This window comes from Dermacentor albipictus, chromosome 1, assembly GCF_038994185.2.
Source record: "Dermacentor albipictus isolate Rhodes 1998 colony chromosome 1, USDA_Dalb.pri_finalv2, whole genome shotgun sequence".
Lineage (NCBI taxonomy): Eukaryota > Metazoa > Arthropoda > Arachnida > Ixodida > Ixodidae > Dermacentor > Dermacentor albipictus.
In genome coordinates, this window is record NC_091821.1 from 190,099,510 (window position 1) to 190,123,034 (window position 23,525).

A 23,525-nucleotide genomic window follows, 5' to 3' on the forward strand; every position below is an offset into this window, starting at 1 on the left:
CCTTTCTTGAAAACGCCGCGCCCGCTACTTTCCTGTCGGGAATGCTATGTCATGCTGATAACGCACATGCCGTTCGTTACTGGGAAGTACCGGGCTCGCCGCGTTAAAGAAACGAAATGCGGACAAGACAGATGACGATTATCGTTGTGTGGCAAGATACAGCCCAAAGCGTGTAATTTTGTTTTAGAGTGCGGACAAGACAGATGACGATCATTGTTGTGTGGCAAAAGGCTGTAATTTTGCTTAAGAGTATGTATCCTGTCCATTACCACTGCGAATGAAGGTAGCATAGCTGCTCTGCGTACTATACATGTTTGTATAGAATTCTGCTTCTTTTAGTATATTATTGAAATTTCTGATGACATTATCCCGCTTATCTTCCACAGCATACATCTTGCCTTGGCCATGGCAATTGTTCTCACTACTTTCCCGTTTCGACCATTTTTTTACTGCTTCTTCAATTTTTCCCACGTTATAATTTCGAATATCCCTTACTTTCTTCTTGTTGATTAGCTTTGACGGTTCAGGCTTTAATTCTCTGCTACAGTGAGGACCGAAAACGTTTCGGAAGCGGGGGGGGGGGGGGGGTGGCGTGGTACCGGCACGGCTATGGCTGCGTCACTCACGCGAATTCTCTTCTTTGTGCAGGTGCTACTCATTTCTGTTCCATGCCAGTGCTTTACAAGAAGATGGCAAGGCGGATCTTTAAAAACTGCGTCATCGGATGAGGAATCTTCGTTCGTCTGTTCTTTGGAAGCCACTGATGGAATCAACATCTGTGACGGAACGGACACTACCACTTCTTCTGGACTTGGTCCGATACCAGTCAAGGAACCCTGGAACGTCGCTTATCGCCTATACAGCCTACAAAGACAGCGTAATCTCAGTCTGCCTCTGGAGCGTGGTACCGGCACGGCTATTGCTGCGTCGCTCACGCGAATGCGCTTCTTTGTGCAGGTCAGTCAGAATGCAACGTGCGTTGCTCATTCTATTCTCATTCTGCCGGTACCAACCCCAGTGCTTTTCGCGAGTGTAAGAGCTCATGCTTGTCACTATCGACCTGTGTTTTTAAGGCGCTGTCGGTTCAAGTTGCTACGCAGTTTCGCATTTTATTTTTTTGTGGTCACTTGTGTCTGGTGACGTCGAGATTAACCCAGGCCCCGACGATACTGTCCATAAACAGCTTTTAGACGGACAAGAGGAAATTAAGAAAAAAAACTGAGTGCTATTGAAAAACGCCAAGCCGAAAGTAACTCTGCCATATCGGACATCAACGAACGTATGTCTAAATTAGAAACTACGCTTACTAGAGGAATTGCACAGCGTGGTCAAAGAATGCAAACAGATTTGCGAAGTGCAGCAAGTTCAGCTACAAGCGTTTGTAGATAAGGTTGATGACCTTGAAAACTGTAGTAGAAGGTGCAATTAAATTTGTTATGGGGTGAAAGATGTTGAAGAGCGCGAAAAGTACGAAAAGGCTCAGGAACATACATCTTAGAAATTTGCCAGTCGACGCTTCAATGTGAAAACGTTTCAATAAAGAGAGCAGATCGTCTTGGAAGGCATAGTCCTAATAAAAAGCGGCCGATAATGGTCAAGTTCCTTTCGTTTAAGGAAAAGTAGGCAGCGTTGTCAAGCGCAAAGAAATTAAGAGGCTCAGATATTAATATTTCAGAGGACGTTGCGGAGAACGTGCGCAAAAAGCGGAAACGACTGTGGGATTACGCTAAGGCGAATCGAGAGAAAACTGACAATGTAAACCTCAAGTTCACTACTTTTCATATAAACAAAGTGAAGTACGTTTGTGATGAATCCGTGGACCAAGTTGTGCAAGCAGACTGACAGGAACTGAAAGTGGATGGGTCGGTGCTTTCTTTTATTGGGAATTGCAGAGGTATACGAAATAAAAGTGATGAATTTTCTAGCCTCGATGTGTCTAGACCAACTGTCGTTCTTAGATCTGAATCCTGGCTCGATGTTGACGTTGAGGATAGTGAAGTATTTCCCAGAGGCTTTGTTTGCTACCGTAAGGACCGAAACCATTTCGGGGGAGGCGTACTTATTTTAGTGGATGTGACAGTGCGCTTCCGGGAAATTGATATAGAATGCAGTCAAAGATAAATGTTGTGGGTAGAGATTAGGTTGAAGAATGGTATGTCATTAGGGGTATGTTCGATCCATCGCCCACCTGGAAGCAAAGTTAATATTCTTGGTGAGCTTACCGCTGCAATGGAAACAGTGAGCACTCTAGAACTCAGCTATAGTTGTAGAGCCAACAAGAGCAAAAAAATGTTTTAGCTTTATTTTGCACTAACACGCCATAGTCGGCGCGCTCTACAATAGTGCTGCCGGGCATAAGCGACCACCAAGCTTTATTGTGCGATATGAATTTGCAGTATGCGAGAGCTCCTAACGGCGGTACATGGCGTATCTACAGCCATCAAAAAGCACGTGTCAGGGATATGGCCCTGGCTCTAGATTCCTACTTTGATGTGTTTGGGACATCGGCTGAATTCATGAACATGGTATAGCTATGGAAAGTATTTAAGAACAAGTTGCTGGAGATGCGTGAAAGATATGTACCATCATGGATTATGACTGCGTGGCGCAGCAAAAGTAAGCCGTGGTGTTCGCGAGACGTGAAATACAAGGCAGAGAGCGCACGTTTACGCTGCTATAAAAAAAACCATTCGTTGAATCTTAAAGATAAACTCAAGAAAAAAACTGAAGAGATGAAGGCAGCTTTGAAGACAGCCAAAGATAAGTTCTTTAACACGTTCCACCTCGGTATACAGAAAAGACTGAAAGAACTGTGGCAATTCTTTAAAATGAACAGTGAACATGTATTATCAATACCGGCCCTTGATAGCGACGGTGCTACCATCCATAACGACATCGAAAAGGCCGAGTGCTTTATCTCGTTTTTCAGTTCTGTGTGCGCTGCTCGTGTTGACACTCAATGTGGCGCGATCCACCCCAGTGTTGGGTGAGCCCATAAGCGATGTCATGATCGACCAACGAGGGATTGAGGCCACTCTCAAAAAATTGTATGCGTCTACAGAAACTGGGCCTGGTGCTTTATCACCTGCACTGCTTTCTTTGTGCCCACGGGAAGTATCCAAATATCTGTGCGTAATCTTCACCAACTCTTTACAAGATATATATTTACCAGATGATTGGAAACTTGCCAATGTCATCCCTGTGCATAAGGGTGGACCACGAAATAGTGTTTTGAATTATCGGCCTACCTCACTTACTAGAGTTGAATGTCAAATACTCGAGCATGTGCTTTACAGTAATGTTCTAAGCCATATGAACATGGCGCTCCTTGCTTAGCCCCCAGCAGCATTGATTTTGTTGTGGATTTTCCTGTACAACACAGCTGCTTGATTTGACGCATGATTTAGCGGGAGCTTTGGATCAGTTTCTCTGTTGACTGTTCGTTTCTAGATATTAGGAAGGCGTTCGATGTTGTCCCTCATTCTACTTGTATATAAAAATGAGAAATATATAAAATAAACAGTAGGTTTTTAACTAGATAAAGGAATACCAAAATTTAAGAAGACAGAAAGTTGAGTTGTGCTTAACGGGAAGACATCTCGTGAAGTTGACGTGTCCTCTGACGTGCCCCAAAGATCAATCATGGGACCAACCTTGTTCATCTATATCAATGATATCTGCTCTGGTATGTCATCGCAAATCAGGCTATTTGCGGATGATTGTGTCTTGTAAACGTTATTCCTACTAGCCATGACTGCGGGTGTTTTACAAAATGACCTGTACAATATTGACACGTGTACTTGTCTTTATCGGGCGACAAGTATTGTCGCCTAACAAATGTTATCGCACAGCGCGGGACGCGCCTGCATGTGTCCGAAGTTTCTGGAAAGTTATCGATGCTTCTATCCGCTGTCTGTTGTCGCCGAACGTTGTGTTATCTGATTTCATCGCTTGACACGAATGGTGTAGAACATTTTAGAAGGCATGCGGGCATGCGGGTCCCAACGTTTAATCTGGAACATTCGATGATTGCTGTATAAAAGCCGACGCGCTTGACCCGCTGATCAGATTTTCGACGATCGCCGAGCGTGTTCGCCGCTATCGTTGCGCTATAAGTGTAGCCTGTTTTGTGGGCACAGGTTCGCCCAATAAAAGTTAGTTTTGTCGTTCACAGTACTGCTACTGTGTTATTCAACGTCACGACCACGTGACATCTGGTGGAGGTGCTTGTGCGTTCATGTACCGAACGCCCCCGCAAAGCCGCGATCCAAGCCCGAAGCCCGAGGACAAAACCAACGTCGCCCAAGACCAGCGAGCTAGCCGCCGGCTGCAAGGACTGCCCCCAGAGCACGGACTCCTACCTGAGACGTGCAGGAAGATCGCCACCAAGTCCACCCCAATGGCAGCCCCAGCATCCCCCGTCGTGCTGCAGCAGCCCAGGGAGCCTCCGACGTTCCGCGGTTCAACGTTCGAGGACGCAGAAAGCTGGCTTGAGACATACGAGAGGGTCGCTGCTTTTAACAACTGGAACAGCGAAGACAAACTGCGGCATGTCTTCTTCACATTGGAAGACGCTGCCAGGACGTGGTTCGAGAACCGAGAAGCCACCTTGACTACCTGGGAGCTGTTCCGAAGCGGCTTCCTGAAGACATTCACAAGCGTCGTACGCCGAGAACGAGCCCAAGCACTACTGGAAACCCGAGTGCAGCTGCCCAACGAGACCACCGCGATTTTTACAGAAGAAATGAGCCGCCTATTCCGCCACGCCGACCCGGAAATGTCCGAGGAAAAGAAAGTCCGGCTACTAATGCGTGGTGTTAAGGTGGAACTTTTCGCCGGTATGGTACGAAACCCACCGAAGACTGTCGACGAGTTTCTTCGCGAGGCCACTAGCATCGAGAAGACACTCGAGATGCGAAACCGGCAATTCGACCGCCGCACCAACGCTACAAACTATGCCGGAGTTCAATCGCTGGCCTCGGAAGACCTGCGCGAGGCTATCAGGGCAGTCGTACGAGAGGAGCTTCAGAAGATCTTCCCGTCGTCGCAGCCTCAAGTGGCCTCGATCGCTGACATCGTCAAAGATGAGGTGCAGCGGTCGCTTGGAGTCCCGGAGGTGCAACCTCAATTACCGCAACCCCAACCCGAAGCGATGACCTACGCCGCCGTCGTACGCCGTCAAGGCCCTCCTCAGCGACCACGCCAGGGCCCTGTAACGCCGCAATTTCGTCGTCCGCCGCCGCCGCCGCCGCCGCCAGCACGACCACCCGTCGCCCAGCGCACCTACGCGAGGAAGACGGACATTTGGCGTGCTCCTGACCACCGCCCGCTCTGCTACCACTGCGGAGAAGCGGGTCACGTCTACCGACGATGTCCGTACCGGGAGATGGGACTGCGAGGTTTCGCCGTCAACGCGCCGCGTCCACAGCTTGGAGAGCGCCCACGTGACATCGCCGATTACCTCGCCGCTACTCAGTGGAGCCCTCGACGGCCATCCCGTTCGCCGTCACCAGGACGCTACCTGTCGCCGCAGCGCCGACCATACACTGGCCCAGCCCGGGGCCGGTCAGCGAGCCCATATGCGGAAAACTAAAAGCAGCAACCGATGGAGGTGCGGTTGCTGTTCGTCGAACTGACGAAGATCCTCCGCCGCCGACGAAGACGACGACGAAACGATCTCGACGACATAACGACACGCCGCCGTCCCGACGAAGTCAGGAAGGCAAGACTACACCGACGAACGACGACTTGACGACGCGACGTTCCAACTTCAGTTCAACACGACGCAGCCGTGATCCGACGCCACGACCTAACTGCAACGCCAGACAAAGAACCACCGACCTCGACGTGCTTCTCGACGGCCACGCAGTCACTGCCTTAGTCGACACAGGGGCTGATTACTCCGTCATGAGTGGACACATCGCCGCCCAGTTGAAGAAAGTTAAGACTACGTGGGAAGGCCCTCAAATTCGAACCGCTGGAGGACACCTCATCACGCCGTCAGGAGTCTGCACGGCAAGAATTACCGTTCATGACCGGACTTACCCTGCCACCTTCGTTATCCTCCAACAGTGTTCACGAGACGTCATTCTCGGTATGGACTTCCTGAACCAACACGGCGCAGTCATCGACGTGAAGTCGAAGTCAATAACGCTGTCGGAAGATAAAGCGATACCGCCGGAGAGCCCTCGTAGTCACCACGCCTTGAGTGTGCTCGAAGACCAAGTGAGCATCCCGCCCCGCTCCAGCATTCCAGCATGGTGCAACTAGTGGCGCATACTCATTAACTTGAAAAAATATGTTCGTATGCGTTTTTCGAGGAAAAGAACAACTCATTACTTCTGTTACTGTCTAAATTCAGCCAAGCTATTACCAGTTCAGGAGCATATAAACATGCCGGAGTTTATTTCACACCTGTTCTTTCTTGGAGCCGTCACATTGATCATATCACAACTAAAGCATGCCGCGTTCTAGGTTTCCTGCGCAGAAATACAAAAAAGTTGCCACTTGAGACAAAGACATCATTGTACAAATCAAATGTCCGATCCGTTCTGGATTATGCTTTGCGCTGAGTGGGATCCATGGTCGGCACGTGACGTGAGCACTTTAGAAATAATTCAAATCATAGCCGTTCGTTTTGTTTGTTCAAACTATACCAGGAATTTCAGTGTTTCAAAAGCGAAAGAAAGTCAACGCAGGGAATAACTCAGAATCAGGGGCGTAGCCAGGGGGGGGGGGGGCTTATAGAGCGTCAGCCCCCCCCCCCTCCAGAATTTTTTCGTGCTGTGATGCACCGCCGACCAAAACAACCCACGGCGCCGGAGATCATTCTGGATTTTCTCTAGAATGTATTTTTCACGCCCGAAAAGACATTTCGGTGCGAAGATTGTGAACTCGGGCTGGATTTAGTAGCAACGCCCATGCACCTGGAGTCACATAACGCAAAGATTCCCATCCGAGCGCAACAAAGTTTCAAGGGGCTTTGATGGCGAGCGGGCTCGTCGCGGCTTCTCGCAGAGGCCGCGGAATCTACGGAGCGCATTGATTTCAATTCAGAAACTTTATGGGTATGAAGATCACATAAAGCTTCAGTTCCGGATCTTTGTGGGTTTAATGTTCTTATAAACATTTGACGCCAAAGCTGCATTGACTTTTCTAAAGTCGTACATCGGACCATACAACGAGACATGCAAAATCAACACACTATTAGAGAAGTTGACAAAGCACGCAGCGAAGTCCGATGAGACGAAGCGTTGTGATGGTTCATTTGTGCCATCATGTCACAGAAAAGAATATCAACATCTTTTTCACCTGCGCCAAAGCATCCATGTCAAGACACTAACGCCAGCAAAGATAACTGCGTTCTCACTTATTTGTTTCTACTTAGAATTTTATTCGCGAGGACACATTAAGCCTCCTCAATTTTTTAAATTTTATTTTTGTTCTCGCTACCCGCGGGCTACCAGAGTCAGCCAGAGGTCATGCGTTTTTCACGTGTTGCCCTGATAACCGCGCGGCGCACTGCAACGCGGTGCGCGTTCATTTTTCTCTGGCCGAGTGGATTTCGGCCTCAGAAAGCTTTGGACGCTTTCTGGCTAGCAGACGAGAAGAAGAAGCAATGGTCGCTCGCCGTCACCATTGTGGGGACCATCGTTTCGATGTTATCGCAACGTCTACGGAAAGTCTTTTATTCGCCAGTGTAGGATAACGAGCAGCATGCATACGGTTCTCTGTGGAACAAGCCTCTCACGTTTTCTTGGATATTCCTTAGGCAGCTGCAATAGGTGCCCCAAGTAGGCATTCGACTGTGCCCAACATGCTTTCCTTTGCGTTACACCGCAAAGTTACCCCGCTTTACACCCCCCCCCCCCCCCCCCACACACACAAAAAAAAAGGAGACATTGTTGCGGCGCAGCGAATTGTCGCATGCTGACAGCTTGATTTTCTTGCTACTTTTGCCAAAAGCAATGGGCCACGGGTCTCTTCACTTGCCGGATACTCTTAATATTATTCGGATAGCCATTAGGTGGACACTAAGGGTGCATTCCTGTCGTCGCCGTCATGTTCCGTATGAAGTCCAAGGGCGATAACATCGTCAGCGCGCGCCGGGTGCTGGATGTGTGAGTGAAAGCGTAGCGGGGGAGGGGAGATGCAGGGCTGAGCCGACGATAGTGCGTCAGTCTTGTGTGTGCAACGGAGAAAAGCCGGAAGGAAGCGCGCCGCCTTCCGTCGCGCCCGATGCATCGGGGGAGTGGAGGGATGGGGGGGGGGGGGGGGGGGGGGCCTTAGGATTCTGTGATCTGTGAATCTGTGATTGCGCAACATGTTTATTTGCCTTGTTTGACGCATTATACGGAGTGTTTTAGCTAACTTTAGCTAGAGTTTAAAAATATGCCGATGCATTCTAAGACGACGCGACCAAATGCATGTTGCTCACTTTTGTATGCATCGTGTCATGCTATTTTTGTATGTTATTTAATTAGATAATTAGCCAAGCTTAATTAACTAGCTTCTAAAGCAACGAAGCTAGGAAAAAAAATTCAAATTAGAAAGTTGCAGAGTGGTTTGCGAAACGTCCGAGTAAACAGTTTGTCTTTCTATCTATTAAATATTCGTGTTTTTCAGCTCGCTGCGGATTCCCGCGAAATACAAAAAAACACTACGTGACATGCCCGCTTGCGCGTCGTGATTGCACTGCTCCCAAGCTTTCCGCGCACAGACAGCCATAGGTGCACGGCCCCTTGAAAAGCGAAAGGGCAGCGACGCAAGCGTTGGCTGTTCGATTTAAGCTAGCAACCGTTACCTCCTGCGTTGCGTAAAGCTACTGACGGACGTGGTGGTCGTGGTAGGTGGTCATTCCAGACATTGATTAATAGACTATCGTGCATCGGCTGTTAAAGCGCGAGCAATTTCGTGATGCCTTTTTCCAACGAGGAAAAAAAAAAAGCAGACATGATCCTTGCCCTATAGTAGCTGCGTAAAGACAGAGACGGCAGGCTGCAAGAATATTTCTAAGTTGGCACCCGGATACACGACCAAGCCGGATGACAATAATCAGTACGCACGAGTCGCTGAAGCAAATCGGCAGCTTCACAAGAAAGAGGCAGAGAGCTTCAGTCATAAATAATGAGGTTCGCTCCAACGTTTTGTCTTTCACGGCGGCCAATGCACACGCTAGCACGCGCAGCGTGAGCGCACAGCTCGGTGTGGCCCACTCAAATGCTTGGATGATTTTGAAAACAGCTGGACTGCACCCTTATCACCTGCAGTTGCATCAATGCCTGGAGTCAAGGGATCTTCAAAAGAGACTCGACTTTGCGAATTGGCTTTTGATTCAGGAGTAGCAGGATTCTGACTTTCTCACCAAGGTATCCGGACTGACGAGGTGAACTTTTCTCGAAATTGCCTAGTGAATATCCACAGCGTCCACTATAGAAGTGAGCTAAATCCCCACTGGCTAGGAAGATCCCGCCACCAATATCAGTGGTCTTTTAACGTTTGGTGCGGAATATATGACAGTACAGTCATTGGCCCAGTGTTCTTTAGCAACACTCTGACCGGCAAGAGGTATGTAAGTGAGTTCCTCGGAGGGCCGGTTGAAGACTTCTGCTGCAACATGCCACTAGCCCAGCTTGACGGAATGTGGTGTCGGCACGACTCGGCTTCAGCCCACAGCTGCAGTCAAGCACGAGCAAGCCTTGGTGTTACAAGGGCAATGGATAGGGAGAAATGGGCCTGTGTTGTGACCGGCAATGTCACCCGACCTCAACCCTCTTGACTTTTTCTTCTGGGGCTATATTAAGGATCACGTATACACGACCGAAGCGACGACTCCAGAAGCCTTGCAGGAGAAGATAACTGAAGTCTGCCACAGCATTTCACCGACGGTGCTCAAGGCAGCGACAGCAAGCGTTCTCAGAAGATCCCAGTGTTGTATCGCTGTAGAAGGTGACCTCTTCGAGCGCTTGCTGTAAACGTAAACTAAAAAATAAACGTAAATTCAGTGAAAGACTGCGTCTGGCCATTTAGGATTCTCTTATTCCACCATTTTCAGCCTTCAGAAAACTGAGTTTTTTTTTTTATTTAGGGATGTTCTATTTGCTTACAGCTATCGCGAAATGACGGACCTGTTGCTTCCGGTAGCACAAGCGATAACCGCTGCGTCTGCTTATCGCTATAACGCACTTTTGCGGGTGGATCACATGGCTAGCGTAAATGGCCCAGACAACGCCTACGTCGCTGCCTTGTCGCCTTTTAAGCGGCGGAGTGCCTATAGCTGTTTGCGCGGGGAACGCTTGGAAGCAGTGCAATCACGACGCGCAGGCGGGCACATCACTTGTTTTGTATTTCGCGGGCATCATCAGTAAGCTGAAATACACTAATACTTAATATACATATAGAAAGAAAGAAACTGCTTATTCGGACGTTTTGCAAACCGCTATGCTATTTCCTAAATGGAATTTTTTTCCTAGCTTCGTTACTTCAGAAGTTGGTTTATTAATCATGACTAAAAATCTAATAAAGCAAAATACAAAAAATAGCGTGACACACTACGTACAAAAGTGAGCAACATGCACTTGGTCGCGTCGTGTTAGAGTGCATCGGAATATTTTTGAACTCTGGCACCCTGTATAAAGTGACTTTTGCTTAGATACGTAGATTTATTAGATACTTATACGCATATTTAAATATCTTGTTGCGAGGTTTTGTGGAAACATGCAGTGAACTTTGTTTCCAGAGACACTTTTTTTGCTTTTTATCAAGCTTTATCTTCGCATTTGTGTATTCCATTTTACTTCGAATTTCTTATGTATATTTTGCAGAACTGCTGCTTTTTATATGTGATCTTTGTTGCGACTACGATTTCGATGCAATTACAATACGCAGCCGGTGACAGCTGCTCAGTGCATTGGAACGAAGGACAGCGTCACTGAGATTTTTCCCTGGCCGTTGCATATGTACAAAAATGTAAACAAGGCTCTCGAATGACAAATAATCATTAACATATTTGTCCTCAACTTGTTCATTTCACGGCCTTTAGAATTATGATATCAGCGGCATGCCCTGCTTTGCTGGTTTCGCACTGATATAGTTCTAAAGTTCGTGTGATATTTTGTTTCTTATTAAATAGACAAACAACATGGAAGCATTGATATCAGTTATAGCTGACTCAATTTTTGGGACATAATGTATTCCTTTATGAAAAAATGCATATTACTTGTCTTCACAGTGCGTAGCGTCCAAGAATTCGTTTGCAGCATCTTTGGCAGTGGCAATGCAGCCTATTATTTATGTATTTGATCCCGCGACAAATTCTATGGGGAGGCCAAGCTCCAACGTGAGGCTTGACTGGCGCGCCTTTCTTAAAAAAAATTGTTCGAAAAGCTTGGTGGATGCAGTTGTTAGAATGACTAGTCGTATGTCACATCGTATCCAGTACCGTACCATGTGTTCCGCGAGGGCATGTCTGGCATGTCTGGCACGTTATATAGATAAACGTGCCAGACATGCCACAACTGCCAACATGCCAACGAAAACTAGGAGCCACAAAAGAAGCGCTCTCGTGGGCTTCCCACAGAGAGGTGATACAATAAATGTCTTTAAGTTTGGTGCCACAACTCGGAACACATGCATGGTACCTGCTACTTGTTATACAGTAAGCAAGATGTTCTGCTTCAAGAGGCAGCTCGACACGATTCTGCCGAGGTTGCAGAATCCAGATGTGCGAGACTTGGACGTAGTGCAAGCACATGTGAGCCAGGGACTGTGCGAAAGAGCCCCGCAGCGTCCCTACTGGTGCTTTACCGTCTGAATGAGTGGCGCCGAAGTCAACCAAACACTCTCAATTTAAATATTCAGTAGATTCGCAATGACCGAAATAATTATTGACTGATATGTAATTGTTGAGATAAAGTTATAATTAATATTAAAGTAAGCAGAAATGATTTTTCGCAAAGCGGCAAAATGGAGGAGCATGAGATGGTTCCAGCTTGTTTTGGGAAGGGGACGCTGCGCTGCACATATGTGGTTGCAGTGCGAAGGTAGCTATAGGCTCCTCTGGAAAAATCAAACGGCGAAATTACAGGGCCACGAGACAGGCCTCCATGTTCGCCTTCTCAAGTTTCGTAGTGCTTGATGTCATGCAATCTTGCTTCCCACATCGGTCATGAACTTAACCATGCTATTCTTATCAGCAGAAAAAAAAAGAAGAAGAAACAAAGTGGGCTCTTAATCCAGCCTTCCTGTTCACGTTTTCAAATGCATGCTCGCTTGCCTTTGAGTTGATGAATAGCACCCGTATTGCTCTCGCCTCCATTATACTTCAACTACTGTTGCATACAAAACGCCTACCATAACATCCATCTCACCATCAAGCGCATGGGCACTCTCATAAGGTGCGGCGTGGTGTATAGAGACGAATTTGGTAGCGCGCGCTACTTGCCTCTAACAAATGACCTACATGCACTGTATGGACAGGCGCTATATGCAGCCACTTCGTTCGAACAACTTTTGCAAGGCCTCACTCACGCGTGAAAGAGACCCTTCCTTATTAAGCCCGGCTGCCTCCATTATCGGCTTCTTTACTATCGCTCGCTCATTGGCTTGGAGAGACCCCGGTACACAACGCATGCATATGCAGGCACTTTCACTACGCAGCGTCTGCAACACTGAAATTCCCGATTTAAAATTGTTTCCTACTCCAAAAGCGATCGGCCCAAGATGTCACAATTGTCCGGTACAAAACAATGATGCAATGGCAACGAAGTCTAGCTATTTCTCATTCCACAAACACAAAGGCAAATGAAAGAAGAAAGAAAGCGAAACTAACGAGGTAATTGGTAACCCTAATTGTAGTCATTATGGCTAAAGTGCGGTACGTCCTGTGGAAAAAACACAATGAACAACAGAATTTAGAACGCTTAAGTAGTAAACAACAAAATGCACTGAAAGCGAGAAGGAAGAACAATACACGTAGCATCGGACCTTCATGTTTTTGTCAAAGTTAATATAGAGAGGAAAGACATCGTAAGTGGCGTGCTGTGGCATGTTCGTCGATGCGCTCTGGTGCACGGGGCCGCAATGAGGCAAGAAGTGTTGGGGGAAGGAAAGAAGGGGGGTCGAAGGGGGAGAGTTCAGTCAAAAACGGAAAACGAACGCAGACTACGTGCAGCTCAGATCGCACGGGTGGCGCCATCTGAGGAAATGGGGGCGTACTCGAACAGGAATCGTGGGTGGTCCGCAGTGTGCGCGGCTGTTTCGAAGGGGGCCAATTATCGCGTGCAGCTTCCCCTGAAGGGCAGAGTTAACCCAGTCCGCCTGGCAGTGGAGCGCGAACAGGTTCCAATGCCGGAACACCCGCACACAGGGCACATTTCCTAGCGAGGAGGGCGCCGTCTTACCCGGCCCTCCTGGTTCATACAGTGTAGTTCTGTGCTAGTACAACGGGCGGCACTCGCTCGGGTTCTGCGTGAAGCGTTGCGAACAAAATTTGCCTTAATGACCCACCTGCGCTGGCTGTGCGCAGTGTGCTGATGCTAAGCTGAAGCGCTCTACGGCTCAAGCTCAAACAGCGCATTGAATGCCGCGGCCACGCGCGGTGGCTGCGTTCCTGATGAAGCCGGAGTATGTTCGATGCCTCGGTGCGCAATCGAGCGTCCGAACCGGCCATCGACCGCCGGGTGTCTCTGATAGGGCGCAGTTAATTGTTCCCTTTCAGCTAAATATATCCCCTCGTAGTATATAATGACCCCGTTCATCTGCTCGGGAGGTCCAGCTATAAGAGGCGCTGAAATTTTCTTTCAGTGCCGAGACATTTTCTCTCCCAGCACGAATGAAGGGTATAATGTGGTAGCTTAAAACAAAACAGTAAAGGAATTTCACGTAATTGCGAGTAAACAAAAACAAAACAAAACAAAAAAAAAGCGGGGGAAGGAAAGGGGGGCGCTAGGCATTCGGTGGGCGTGCAAAAGAGACGCTCCTTTGTTTTCGCTGCCAGGCAGGATGCCAAGTGTTCACACTGTTACGCGAAGCAGTGCATGAGTGACTAGGCGAACATTCAAATACAATGAATGGCATAGCTTACTGCGCACAACCACGCTTTATAATATTGTCACCAAGATGTTGATCTTCGTATTTGAATTTTTGATCTGTTTTGACCTATATACGCTATGTATACCTAGATGCTTTTGCTTACTCCAAACGTATACCTCTCGCTTTGCGACTAGAAATACTGGTTTATTTCCTTCTTGTTACAAGCCTGCCGTTCCAAATATCTCTGGAAAAAGAATTAGCGCGCACATTCGCATGCCCTATCTGATAATGCTGCGCGGTTGAACGTGTGCACCGCGTGGATGACGCCAAATGCTGGCCATTAATGGAATATGCAGTCCGTGCGACTGGGCCCCATTGCATTGGTTGTAGTTTTTTCGGTCTTCAGACGAAGGGTGCCGAGCCTGTCTCTATCACGAAACACCTCCAAGCCTTCCGCGATCCGTGTCATGCTGGTCACTTGATGCGCTCCTTGCAAGAACACGTCGCCCTGCAGGCCTTGTACTGCTCCTTGGACGGGTTTCCGCACAGCCACTTGTGCCAGTGCTTGGCGATTTCGCGGCAGTTCACCCAGAAGTCGGCATGTTCGCAGGCATTTGCTGAGGTAAAAAAAAAATTAAAGAAAAAAATTATAAAGAGGAAAAGGGAGACAATTCCATTCAGTCAGAGGAGAGGCTGTTTCAGCACCTTTACCACATGACTCGCATGAGTCAAGCCATTGTACAGTACCCTACTTTTATACTGGTCACACACCGTTTCCGTGACATCGGGCAGGGACACCATATTTAGCAATAGGTTGCAGATCGGCGATCGTTTTATGGAGTGGAATTACTGGCCATCGGTGACTGCATTCTGGCTCATCGCAGTGTTTCTCCTGCTTACCCATCCCCTTCCACGCATCGAAGATGCCTGAATTCCCACCTGGTCCCACAGCTTAAGCTAAAGCGTCGGCCTTTGCAACGCGAGGAGGCCATTAGTGCCTTAAAAGCATTTTTAGCGCAATATATTTGCTACAGTTCACTGTTGAAAAATCATATCACTAGCATAAACTAAATTGAAATCTTACATTGCAGTGTCCTAAAAAAAGAAAGAGAGAAAGAACGAAACGCGAGCGTTACTTTAGAATGCAAAATCTACCATTCATTATCGATGGAAAGGTCGTTTCAAGAAGAAACTAGCGCCATATATACTACTATTATACCACGAGAAGGAAACAACGCGATATAGACAACGCCGCTGCAGATCACAAGCGTGCGTCAAGGATAACGCCGTTCGGCGCATGTGTCTGGTGTCATTCTTCCCTTCCTTCTCTCCCTCTCTTTTCTAACTTTTCTCCGAGTCCAAAATAAACTGCTCTCACTACCCTCAAGTCATATATATATGTATAGTTGAAGAAACGGAGCACGCTTACGAAAATTGCATTTTTAATGGTTTAACGTTTCGGCCGTGGAACGGCCTTCGTCAGCATAAACACAAATACAAGTACGCACCCGCTTTTATGGGCATGCGCACGTGGGCATAATCAGCAGTGCATGCACGTGTACACTTGCAAATAACAGAAAAAGTGCAGCAGTATGTATAACTCAAGCACGATAAATGATATGTACGAAATATCATTATGATATCGCGATGATTATACATGAAGTTACAGAATGACATCAAGTGCGACATGGCAAAACTAGCAACAAATTGATTTGGTATGATTCGTCAATGCTTTACAAGAACAAACACAACAAGATATGGCAGAAAGGCACGACATTTTTCCAACGCTTTCGTTGATACCAGATGAAACAGTGTTAAATTTATGAATGAGAGAGGATTCCCGTACTACTAGATCATGGTGTGATTTGAAACCTGATTGTATTACTGTTACTTTGATGTTGTCAAACGTATGACCTGGCAGTCGAACATGTTTAGATAATGGAAGGTGCGGCAAGCTGTTAACGTGTGCTTTGTGGTTGCTGAATCTGATACGAAAAGATGTTTCGGTCTGACCGATATACTGCATCTGACATACTGAACATTCAAGAAGGTAGATGATGTTAGTACTGTCGCAAGTGAAGTCGCCGTTGATTTTAATAGAAAAGTTGGATGCTGTGCTTCTAACAGTCTTTGACGTGGTCATATGTGTACTAACTTTACAACGGGGCTTATTGCAGGGATGACAACCAGCAGGAGCAATCGCTCTAGTCTTGGAAGAGGTTACTAGGTCACGCAGGTTCCTAGAGCGACGATAGACCACTCTTGGTGATTCCGTGAAAATATTTTTAAGACGGTCGCTCTGTCTCTGTTGAGTTATACATACTGCTGCACTTTTTCTGTTATTTGCAAGTGTACACGTGCATGCATTGCTGATTATGCCCACGTGCGCATGCCCATAAAAGCGGGTGCGTACTTGTATCTGTGTTTATTCTGATGAAGGCCGTGCCACGGCCGAAACGTTAAACCATTAAAAATGCTATTTTCGTAAGTGTGCTCTGTTTCTTCAACTACTATGCACCGGACGTACAGAACTTTTCCTTGTATCATATATATATATATATATATATATATATATATATATATATATATATATATATATATATATATATAACATGTTTACTTATTTCTGTTTCTTCCGGGGCCTCTATTTCACCCGCTATCTTAATGTGACCGCTCAGAGCAAGACGCACCTGCAAGATTTGGAACTTGCTCGAACGTTATCGTTGATTCTAGCTGTTGTGTATGTTCTCGCCGAACTTTCAGATTGTATGAGCACGTCGAATTGTGCAGTACTTTCTGGAAGGCACGCGGGCATCGTCGATTATACGCTGGATCGACGAGCCATGTATATAAAAGCCGACGCGCTTGACCAATGGCTCAGATTTTCGACGATCCCCGACTGTGTTCGCCGCTATAGTTGCGCTTTGAATGGCACTTGCCTTTATGGAAACAGGTTTGCCCTATGAAGAGTTAGTTTCGCTATACTGTGTTCTTGAGCGCGTCACTACAACGTAACAATATATAGCCGCAGTATAGAGAGCGCAAGAGAGACTAATGAATCCTGGATTGGCCCACGGCACGTCTGGCATGCTCCTCCAGATGGGTACGATGAATAATGATGACAGCCCCCTATGGTTAATTTGAAATGCCGCTCTGATCTTTTGCGATTGATCGAGTCGCGAGGGTTTAACGTCCGCAAGCATTGAGAGACGCCGTGGTGGATTAAAATTATGGCCACCTGGGGCTCTTTAACGTGCACATATAAATGTAAGCGCACGAGCGTTTTCGCCCCCATCGAAATGGGGCCGCCACACACACACACACACACACACACACACACACACACACACACACACACACACACACACACACACACACACACACACACACACACACACACACACACACACACACACACACACACACACACACATACACACATACATACACACACACACACACACACACACACATATATATATATATATATATATATATATATATATATATATATATATATATATCGTTAGAAGCCAACAAACACTGACACCAAAGACAACATAGGGGAAATTACTTGTGCTTATTAAATGAAATAAAGAAACCATAAATTATTGGAAATTAAAGTGGATGAAAAAACAACTTGCCGCAGGTGGGAACCAAAGCCACAACCTTCGCATTTCGCGTGCGATGCTCTACCAATTGAGCTACCGCGGCGCTGTTTCCCCATCAACTTTCTTGGGTATTTATGTGTCCTAGTATAGTAAAACCGAAATGCGAAGGTTGTGGGTTCGGTTCCCCTCTGCGGCAAGCTGTTTCTTCATCCACTTTAATTTCCATTAATTTATCGTTTCTTTATTTCATTTAATAAGCACAAGTAATTTCCCCTATGTTGTCCTTGGTGTCAGTGTTTGTTGGCTTCTTATGATATGACTAATAAAAATCGGGCCCCTCGGTTAACCCCCTTTCTTCTCGTTTATATATATATATATATATATATATATATATATATATATATATATATATATATATATATATTGTTACGGTGAAGTGAAGGAAGACGTTGAATTGGACTAGAGAAAGACGAAGTCTGGCGGTTGCCTGAACGCCATATCCATCATTTGTAAATATAAGTTATTTTACACTCGTGGGCCTGCTTTCTTCCCGCAACATTTTGGTGGAAGGTGCGGGGTACAACCACGGAACTTCGCAGCGGACGTCATCTACCTGCTGCCACAATGGCAAATCAACCGACACAAGCGACAACGCCTCGGCAGCCCGTGCCCACGGTCATCCTCACTCACCCACGGGACCCGGGAACATTTTGTGGCACGGACAACGTCGACGTCGAGGACTGGCTTACGATGTACGAGCGAGTGTGCGACAACAACAGGTGGGATCCTACAATGATGCTTGCAAACGTAATATTTTATCTGAAGGGAACTGCGAAGCAATGGTATGACACACATGAAGCTGACCTAACGAGCTGGGATGTTTGCAAAGAAAAAATGCGAGACCTGTTTGGCAGACCTGTCGGTCGTCAGCTGGCAGCTAAAAAAGAACTTGCGTGCCGCGCTCAGACGTCCACAGAATCCTATGTCGTGTACATACAGGATGTGCTGGCCCTCTGTCGCAAGGCTGATGACAACATGACCGAGGCAGACAAGATTGGCCATATATTGAAAGGTATTGCAGACGATGCCTTCAATCTCTTGATGTGTAAGGATTGTGCCACTGTGGATGCAATTATTAAGGAGTGCCGGCGCTTCGAACAAGCGAAGGGCCGCCGCGTCACTCAAACTTTCGACCGGTTGCCCAATACCGCCGCGACATCTTCTTGCGAAGACCCGCCGCGGTTCGTTCAGCCCGCAGGACCGGAAGAAATAACGCGCATCGTTCGCCGTGAGCTTGAGGCCATGGCCCCGGCTCCCGTTCGTTCAGACTGTCGGGAAAGCGTACCCGCTATCTCCCTTATACAAGCGGTCGTTCGGGAGGAAATAGCAAGTTTGGGCATTCCATCTCTCTGCTCAGTCCGCCATACCAACACCTACCAAATTTCTCCGACCGCTCGCTCCCGGACGCAAAGCTTTCCACCACTCCGTCGCAACCCAGCTGAATGGCGCACAGCGGATGATAAACCCATCTGTTTTAATTGTTCCGGTATTGGACACATCGCCCGTCATTGCCGCAACCACTGGTCGTCGCCTCCTCGGTGGTCGTCTCCGAGTCACTACAGCCAAGTACCCGACAATCGCACTTTCTCGCCCTATACGCCGACTAGGAACATCAACGCCGACAGTGCTCCACCAAGATCCAGCCGCTCCCCGTCTCCGCAAGGTCGTAGGTCCCGTTCGCCTCTCGTTCACCGCTCTTCGTCCCCTTCTGCAACCGGTCGCTTCGCTTCGGGAAACTAGGCGGTGCAGCTCCCGGAGGTGAAGCTGCAACTCCGACCCGGCCCACAAATCCTCTATTGACCCTGCCTACATGTGGAAACCTGCTGGACATTGAAGTCGATGGCGTTCCTGTTAGATCTCTCGTTGATACAGGAGCGCAGCTTTCAGTTATGAGCGCTGCTCTCCGCAGCAGGCTCAAAAAGGTTCTGACCCCCGCCGTACCGTGCACCGTGCGAGTCGCCGATGGGAGTACGTCACCTGTCCTTGGAATGTGCACAGCACGTGTGACCATTGGGGGCCATTATACCGTTGTTCTATTTATCGTCCTTGAACACTGCCCACACGACCTAATTCTCGGCCTCGACTTCCTTTCGAAGCACTCTGCCCAAATTGACTGCTCCGCAGGTGTTGTACAGTTGGACCTGCCGCTTCCTGCCGACGCAACCACTTGTGCTCCACACCGCTTATGTGCTGCTGAATTTGCAAGGCTGTCTCCACAGGCTGCTACAAATGTCCTGCTGACGCCCTGTCCTCCCGTACCTGATGGCGAGTACGTCCTGTCGCCGCTTACTGACGTGGTTTTGTCGCGTAATATTGCCCTACCGAGCACCTTAATTCGGATCCGCGAAAACTGCGCTCGCGTGCCCATCCTCAATTTTGGGTTCTCGTCACATGTTTTGCCACACGGTATCGCCATAGCGCATATCACTCCTTTGGAAGAATTTCAGATTTCTTTTTTGACCTCTGAATCCTTCCTCAGTACGAACGGACCTTTGTCATCCACTCCTTCGTACTCGACGCCTGCGGACGATGTTTCTAAGATGATCGCCCCCGACCTTCCTTCCGAGCAAACAACAGCTCTTCGTCATCTCCTGTCATCTTATCGGGACATCTTTGATTTGGACGACCGTCCACTTGGCCAGACATCTGTTGTCACGCATCGCATCAACACCGGTGACGCCAGCCCCATTCATAGGCGGCCATATCGTGTCTCGGCAACAGAAAGGGCCATCATACAGAAAGAAGTAGACAGGATGATGGACAAGGACATCATTGAACCCTCCAGTAGCCCGTGGGCATCACCGGTTGTCTTAGTAAAGAAAAAAGACAACTCGTGGCGCTTCTGCGTTGACTACCGTCACCTCAACCGGATTACAAAGAAGGATGTTTATCCCTTGCCTCGCATTGATGACGCTCTTGACTGCCTTCACGGATCCCAATACTTTTCATCAATTGACCTCCGCTCCGGCTATTGGCAGATTAGCGTCGATGAGATGGACCGCGAGAAAACCGCCTTTGTCACACCGGACGGTCTGTACCAATTTAAAGTCATGCCCTTTGGATTATGCAATGCGCCAGCTACATTCGAGCGCATGATGGACTCTCTCTTGCGCGGCTTGAAGTGGTCTACATGCCTGTGTTACCTCGACGATGTGATTGTGTTTTCGCCGAACTTTGAGAGCCATCTGCGGCGCCTCACAACCATACTCTCCGTGTTTCGCAGGGCTGGCCTTCAGCTAAACTCCTCCAAGTGCCATTTCGGTCGCCGTGAAATTAACATGCTTGGTCATCTCGTCAACGCCGCCGGAATCCAACCTGATCCACAGAAAGTTCACGCCGTGCGAAATTTTCCTGTACCTTGTTCAACGAACGATGTCCGTAGTTTTCTGGGCTTATGCTCTTATTTCCGGCGATTTGTGAAAAATTTTGCGGACATCGCTCACCCTCTCACTGACCTTCTTAAGAAAGACGCCTCTTTCTCTTGGGGACCGCTACAGGAGAAAGCCTTCTCTACCCTGATTGAGCGGCTTACCACTTCCCCGATTCTCTCCCACTTTGACCCTTCTGCGCCCACTGAAGTACGAACTGACGCGAGTGGTCATGGCATCGGCGCTGTCCTCGCTCAGCGTCAACAGGGCCAAGACCGTGTCATCGCTTACGCTAGCCGCCGCCTTTCCACGCCCGAGCGAAATTACTCCATTACTGAGAGAGAATGTCTCGCGCTCGTATGGGCGGTCGCGAAATTTCGACCGTACCTTTTCGGTCGGAGCTTCTGCGTTGTCACCGACCATCACGCCCTCTGCTGGCTCTCCTCTTTGAAGGACCCAACTGGACGACTTGCACGTTGGGCATTGCGCCTACAAGAATATACATTTTCTATTATATATAAGTCAGGACGCCTGCATAAAGACGCTGACTGCCTGTCCCGCAATCCCGTGGATCAACCGGACGATACCGATGCAGACTCGGACATCAGTATTCTGTCCCTCTCCGGCTTCCTCCACATTGGCGACGAGCAGCGCAAGGATCCTGTTCTTCGAACACTTATGGAACGCCTAAGCTCCTCGCCCACTGACCCGTCCCTTCGGATGTTCACCTTGCGCGATGGAACTTTATACCGTCGTAGCGTTCGTCCTGACGGCCCGGAGCTCCTCCAAGTCGTCCCCAAGCACCTTCGACTCACCGTGCTCCAGCAACTTCATGACGCTCCTACTGCTGGACATCTGGGCGTCACTCGTACTTACGACCACCTGCGGCGCCGCTTCTTCTGGCCTGGCATTTATCGCTCTGTGCGCCGTTATGTCGCTTCTTGCGACCTGTGTCAGCGCCGGAAGACGCCTGCTATGCCTCCCGCTGGTTTGCTTCAACCCATTGATATACCTACAGAGCCCTTCTTCCGTGTGGGCCTCGACCTCCTTGGTCCGTTTCCAATTTCCATCAAAGGAAACAAATGGATTGCTGTAGCAACCGATTATGCCACTAGATATGCCATCGCACGAGCCCTGCCAAGCAGCTGCGCTACAGATGTCGCCGACTTCTTACTAAAAGACGTCATCCTGCACCACGGCGCCCCTCGCCAGTTGCTGACGGATCGCGGCCGCTACTTTCTATCGAAGGTCGTTGATGATCTGCTCCGCTCCTGTTCTACAGAACATCGGATTGCTACCGCGTACCACCCTCAAACGAACGGCCTCACCGAGCGACTCAACCGCACACTCACTGAAATGCTCGCCATGTACGTTTCCAACGATCACCGCGACTGGGACGTCGCTTTACCATACGTCACTTTCGCATACAACTCGTCCCGTCACGACACTGCCGGATTTTCACCATTTTTCCTTTTGTACGGCCGCGACCCCACCTTGCCTTTTGACACGTTGCTACCTTCCGCAGTACAGTCACCCAGCACTGCTTACGCTCGCGATGCTATTGACTTAGCCGCCCAGGCCCGAGATGTCGCCCGTCATCGCCTCACAGTATCGCAAGCTTCTCAAAAGCGACGCTACGACCTTCGGCACCGAGACCACCATTTTTCACCTGGTTCCCTTGTCCTTCTCTGGACGCCTTCACGTCGTGTCGGCTTGTCGGAAAAATTACTGTCCCGTTTTTCTGGTCCGTACCAGATCTTACGCCAACTGTCCGACGTGACCTACGAGATCGCCCCACTCGGTCAGCCTTCCGTGCCTCCCAACTTAACCAGTGATGTTGTTCACGTCACCAGGCTCAAGCCCTATGTCCCCCCAATAAGTGAGGCTGTTTAACTTGCACCGGGACGGAGCTCCCCCACCGGGAGGGTGATGTTACGGTGAAGTGAAGGAAGACGTTGAATTGGACTAGAGAAAGACGAAGTCTGGCGGTTGCCTGAACGCCATATCCATCATTTGTAAATATAAGTTATTTTACACTCGTGGGCCTGCTTTCTTCCCGCAACAATATATATATATATATATATATATATATATATATATATATATATATATATATTAAACCCACGGCAAGACGAACGTATTCACGAATAGTTGTGTTTTTTTATTTGTTGCTTTCCTTGTTGTCTCCTTGTTGATTTTCTTGCGTGTTGCCCGACGAATCATGATCACCGCAATAAATAGTCAGTTGGCAGCCAGTGCCATGCAGCTGTACCGTCTTCACACTACATGTATTCATTATCGCACTATATACGTCCCACAAACTAGAAAGCGTCTTTAAACGGTGTGAGAGTGATAAGTGTAGTCATTATGTTTGTTACTGTGCTCATTATGCCGCTACTAACTTCGGTCTGCATAATCACTGGTACAGCTATACGGGTGAACATTTTTATGTTTT

General features: G+C 48.2%; 1 protein-coding gene and 1 long non-coding RNA gene across 3 annotated transcripts in view; one reads left to right on the forward strand and one right to left on the reverse strand.

Annotated features, from left to right (window-relative positions):
* Positions 1-660: 660 nt before the first annotated feature.
* Positions 661-23,525, forward strand: part of LOC135898034 (uncharacterized) — a 64,785-nt gene continuing 41,920 nt past the window's right edge. The window contains exon 1 of the long non-coding RNA XR_011511026.1: positions 661-957. This is a non-coding gene — a long non-coding RNA (uncharacterized lncRNA). The remainder of the gene's footprint in view (positions 958-23,525) is intronic.
* Positions 14,195-23,525, reverse strand: part of LOC135898033 (cysteine-rich secretory protein 2-like) — a 31,048-nt gene continuing 21,717 nt past the window's right edge. For both annotated transcript variants that reach the window (XM_065426762.2, XM_065426763.2), the window contains one exon: positions 14,195-14,648. In XM_065426762.2, the coding sequence (XP_065282834.1) occupies positions 14,506-14,648 (143 nt within the window). In that variant the 3' untranslated portion in view covers positions 14,195-14,505. The remainder of the gene's footprint in view (positions 14,649-23,525) is intronic.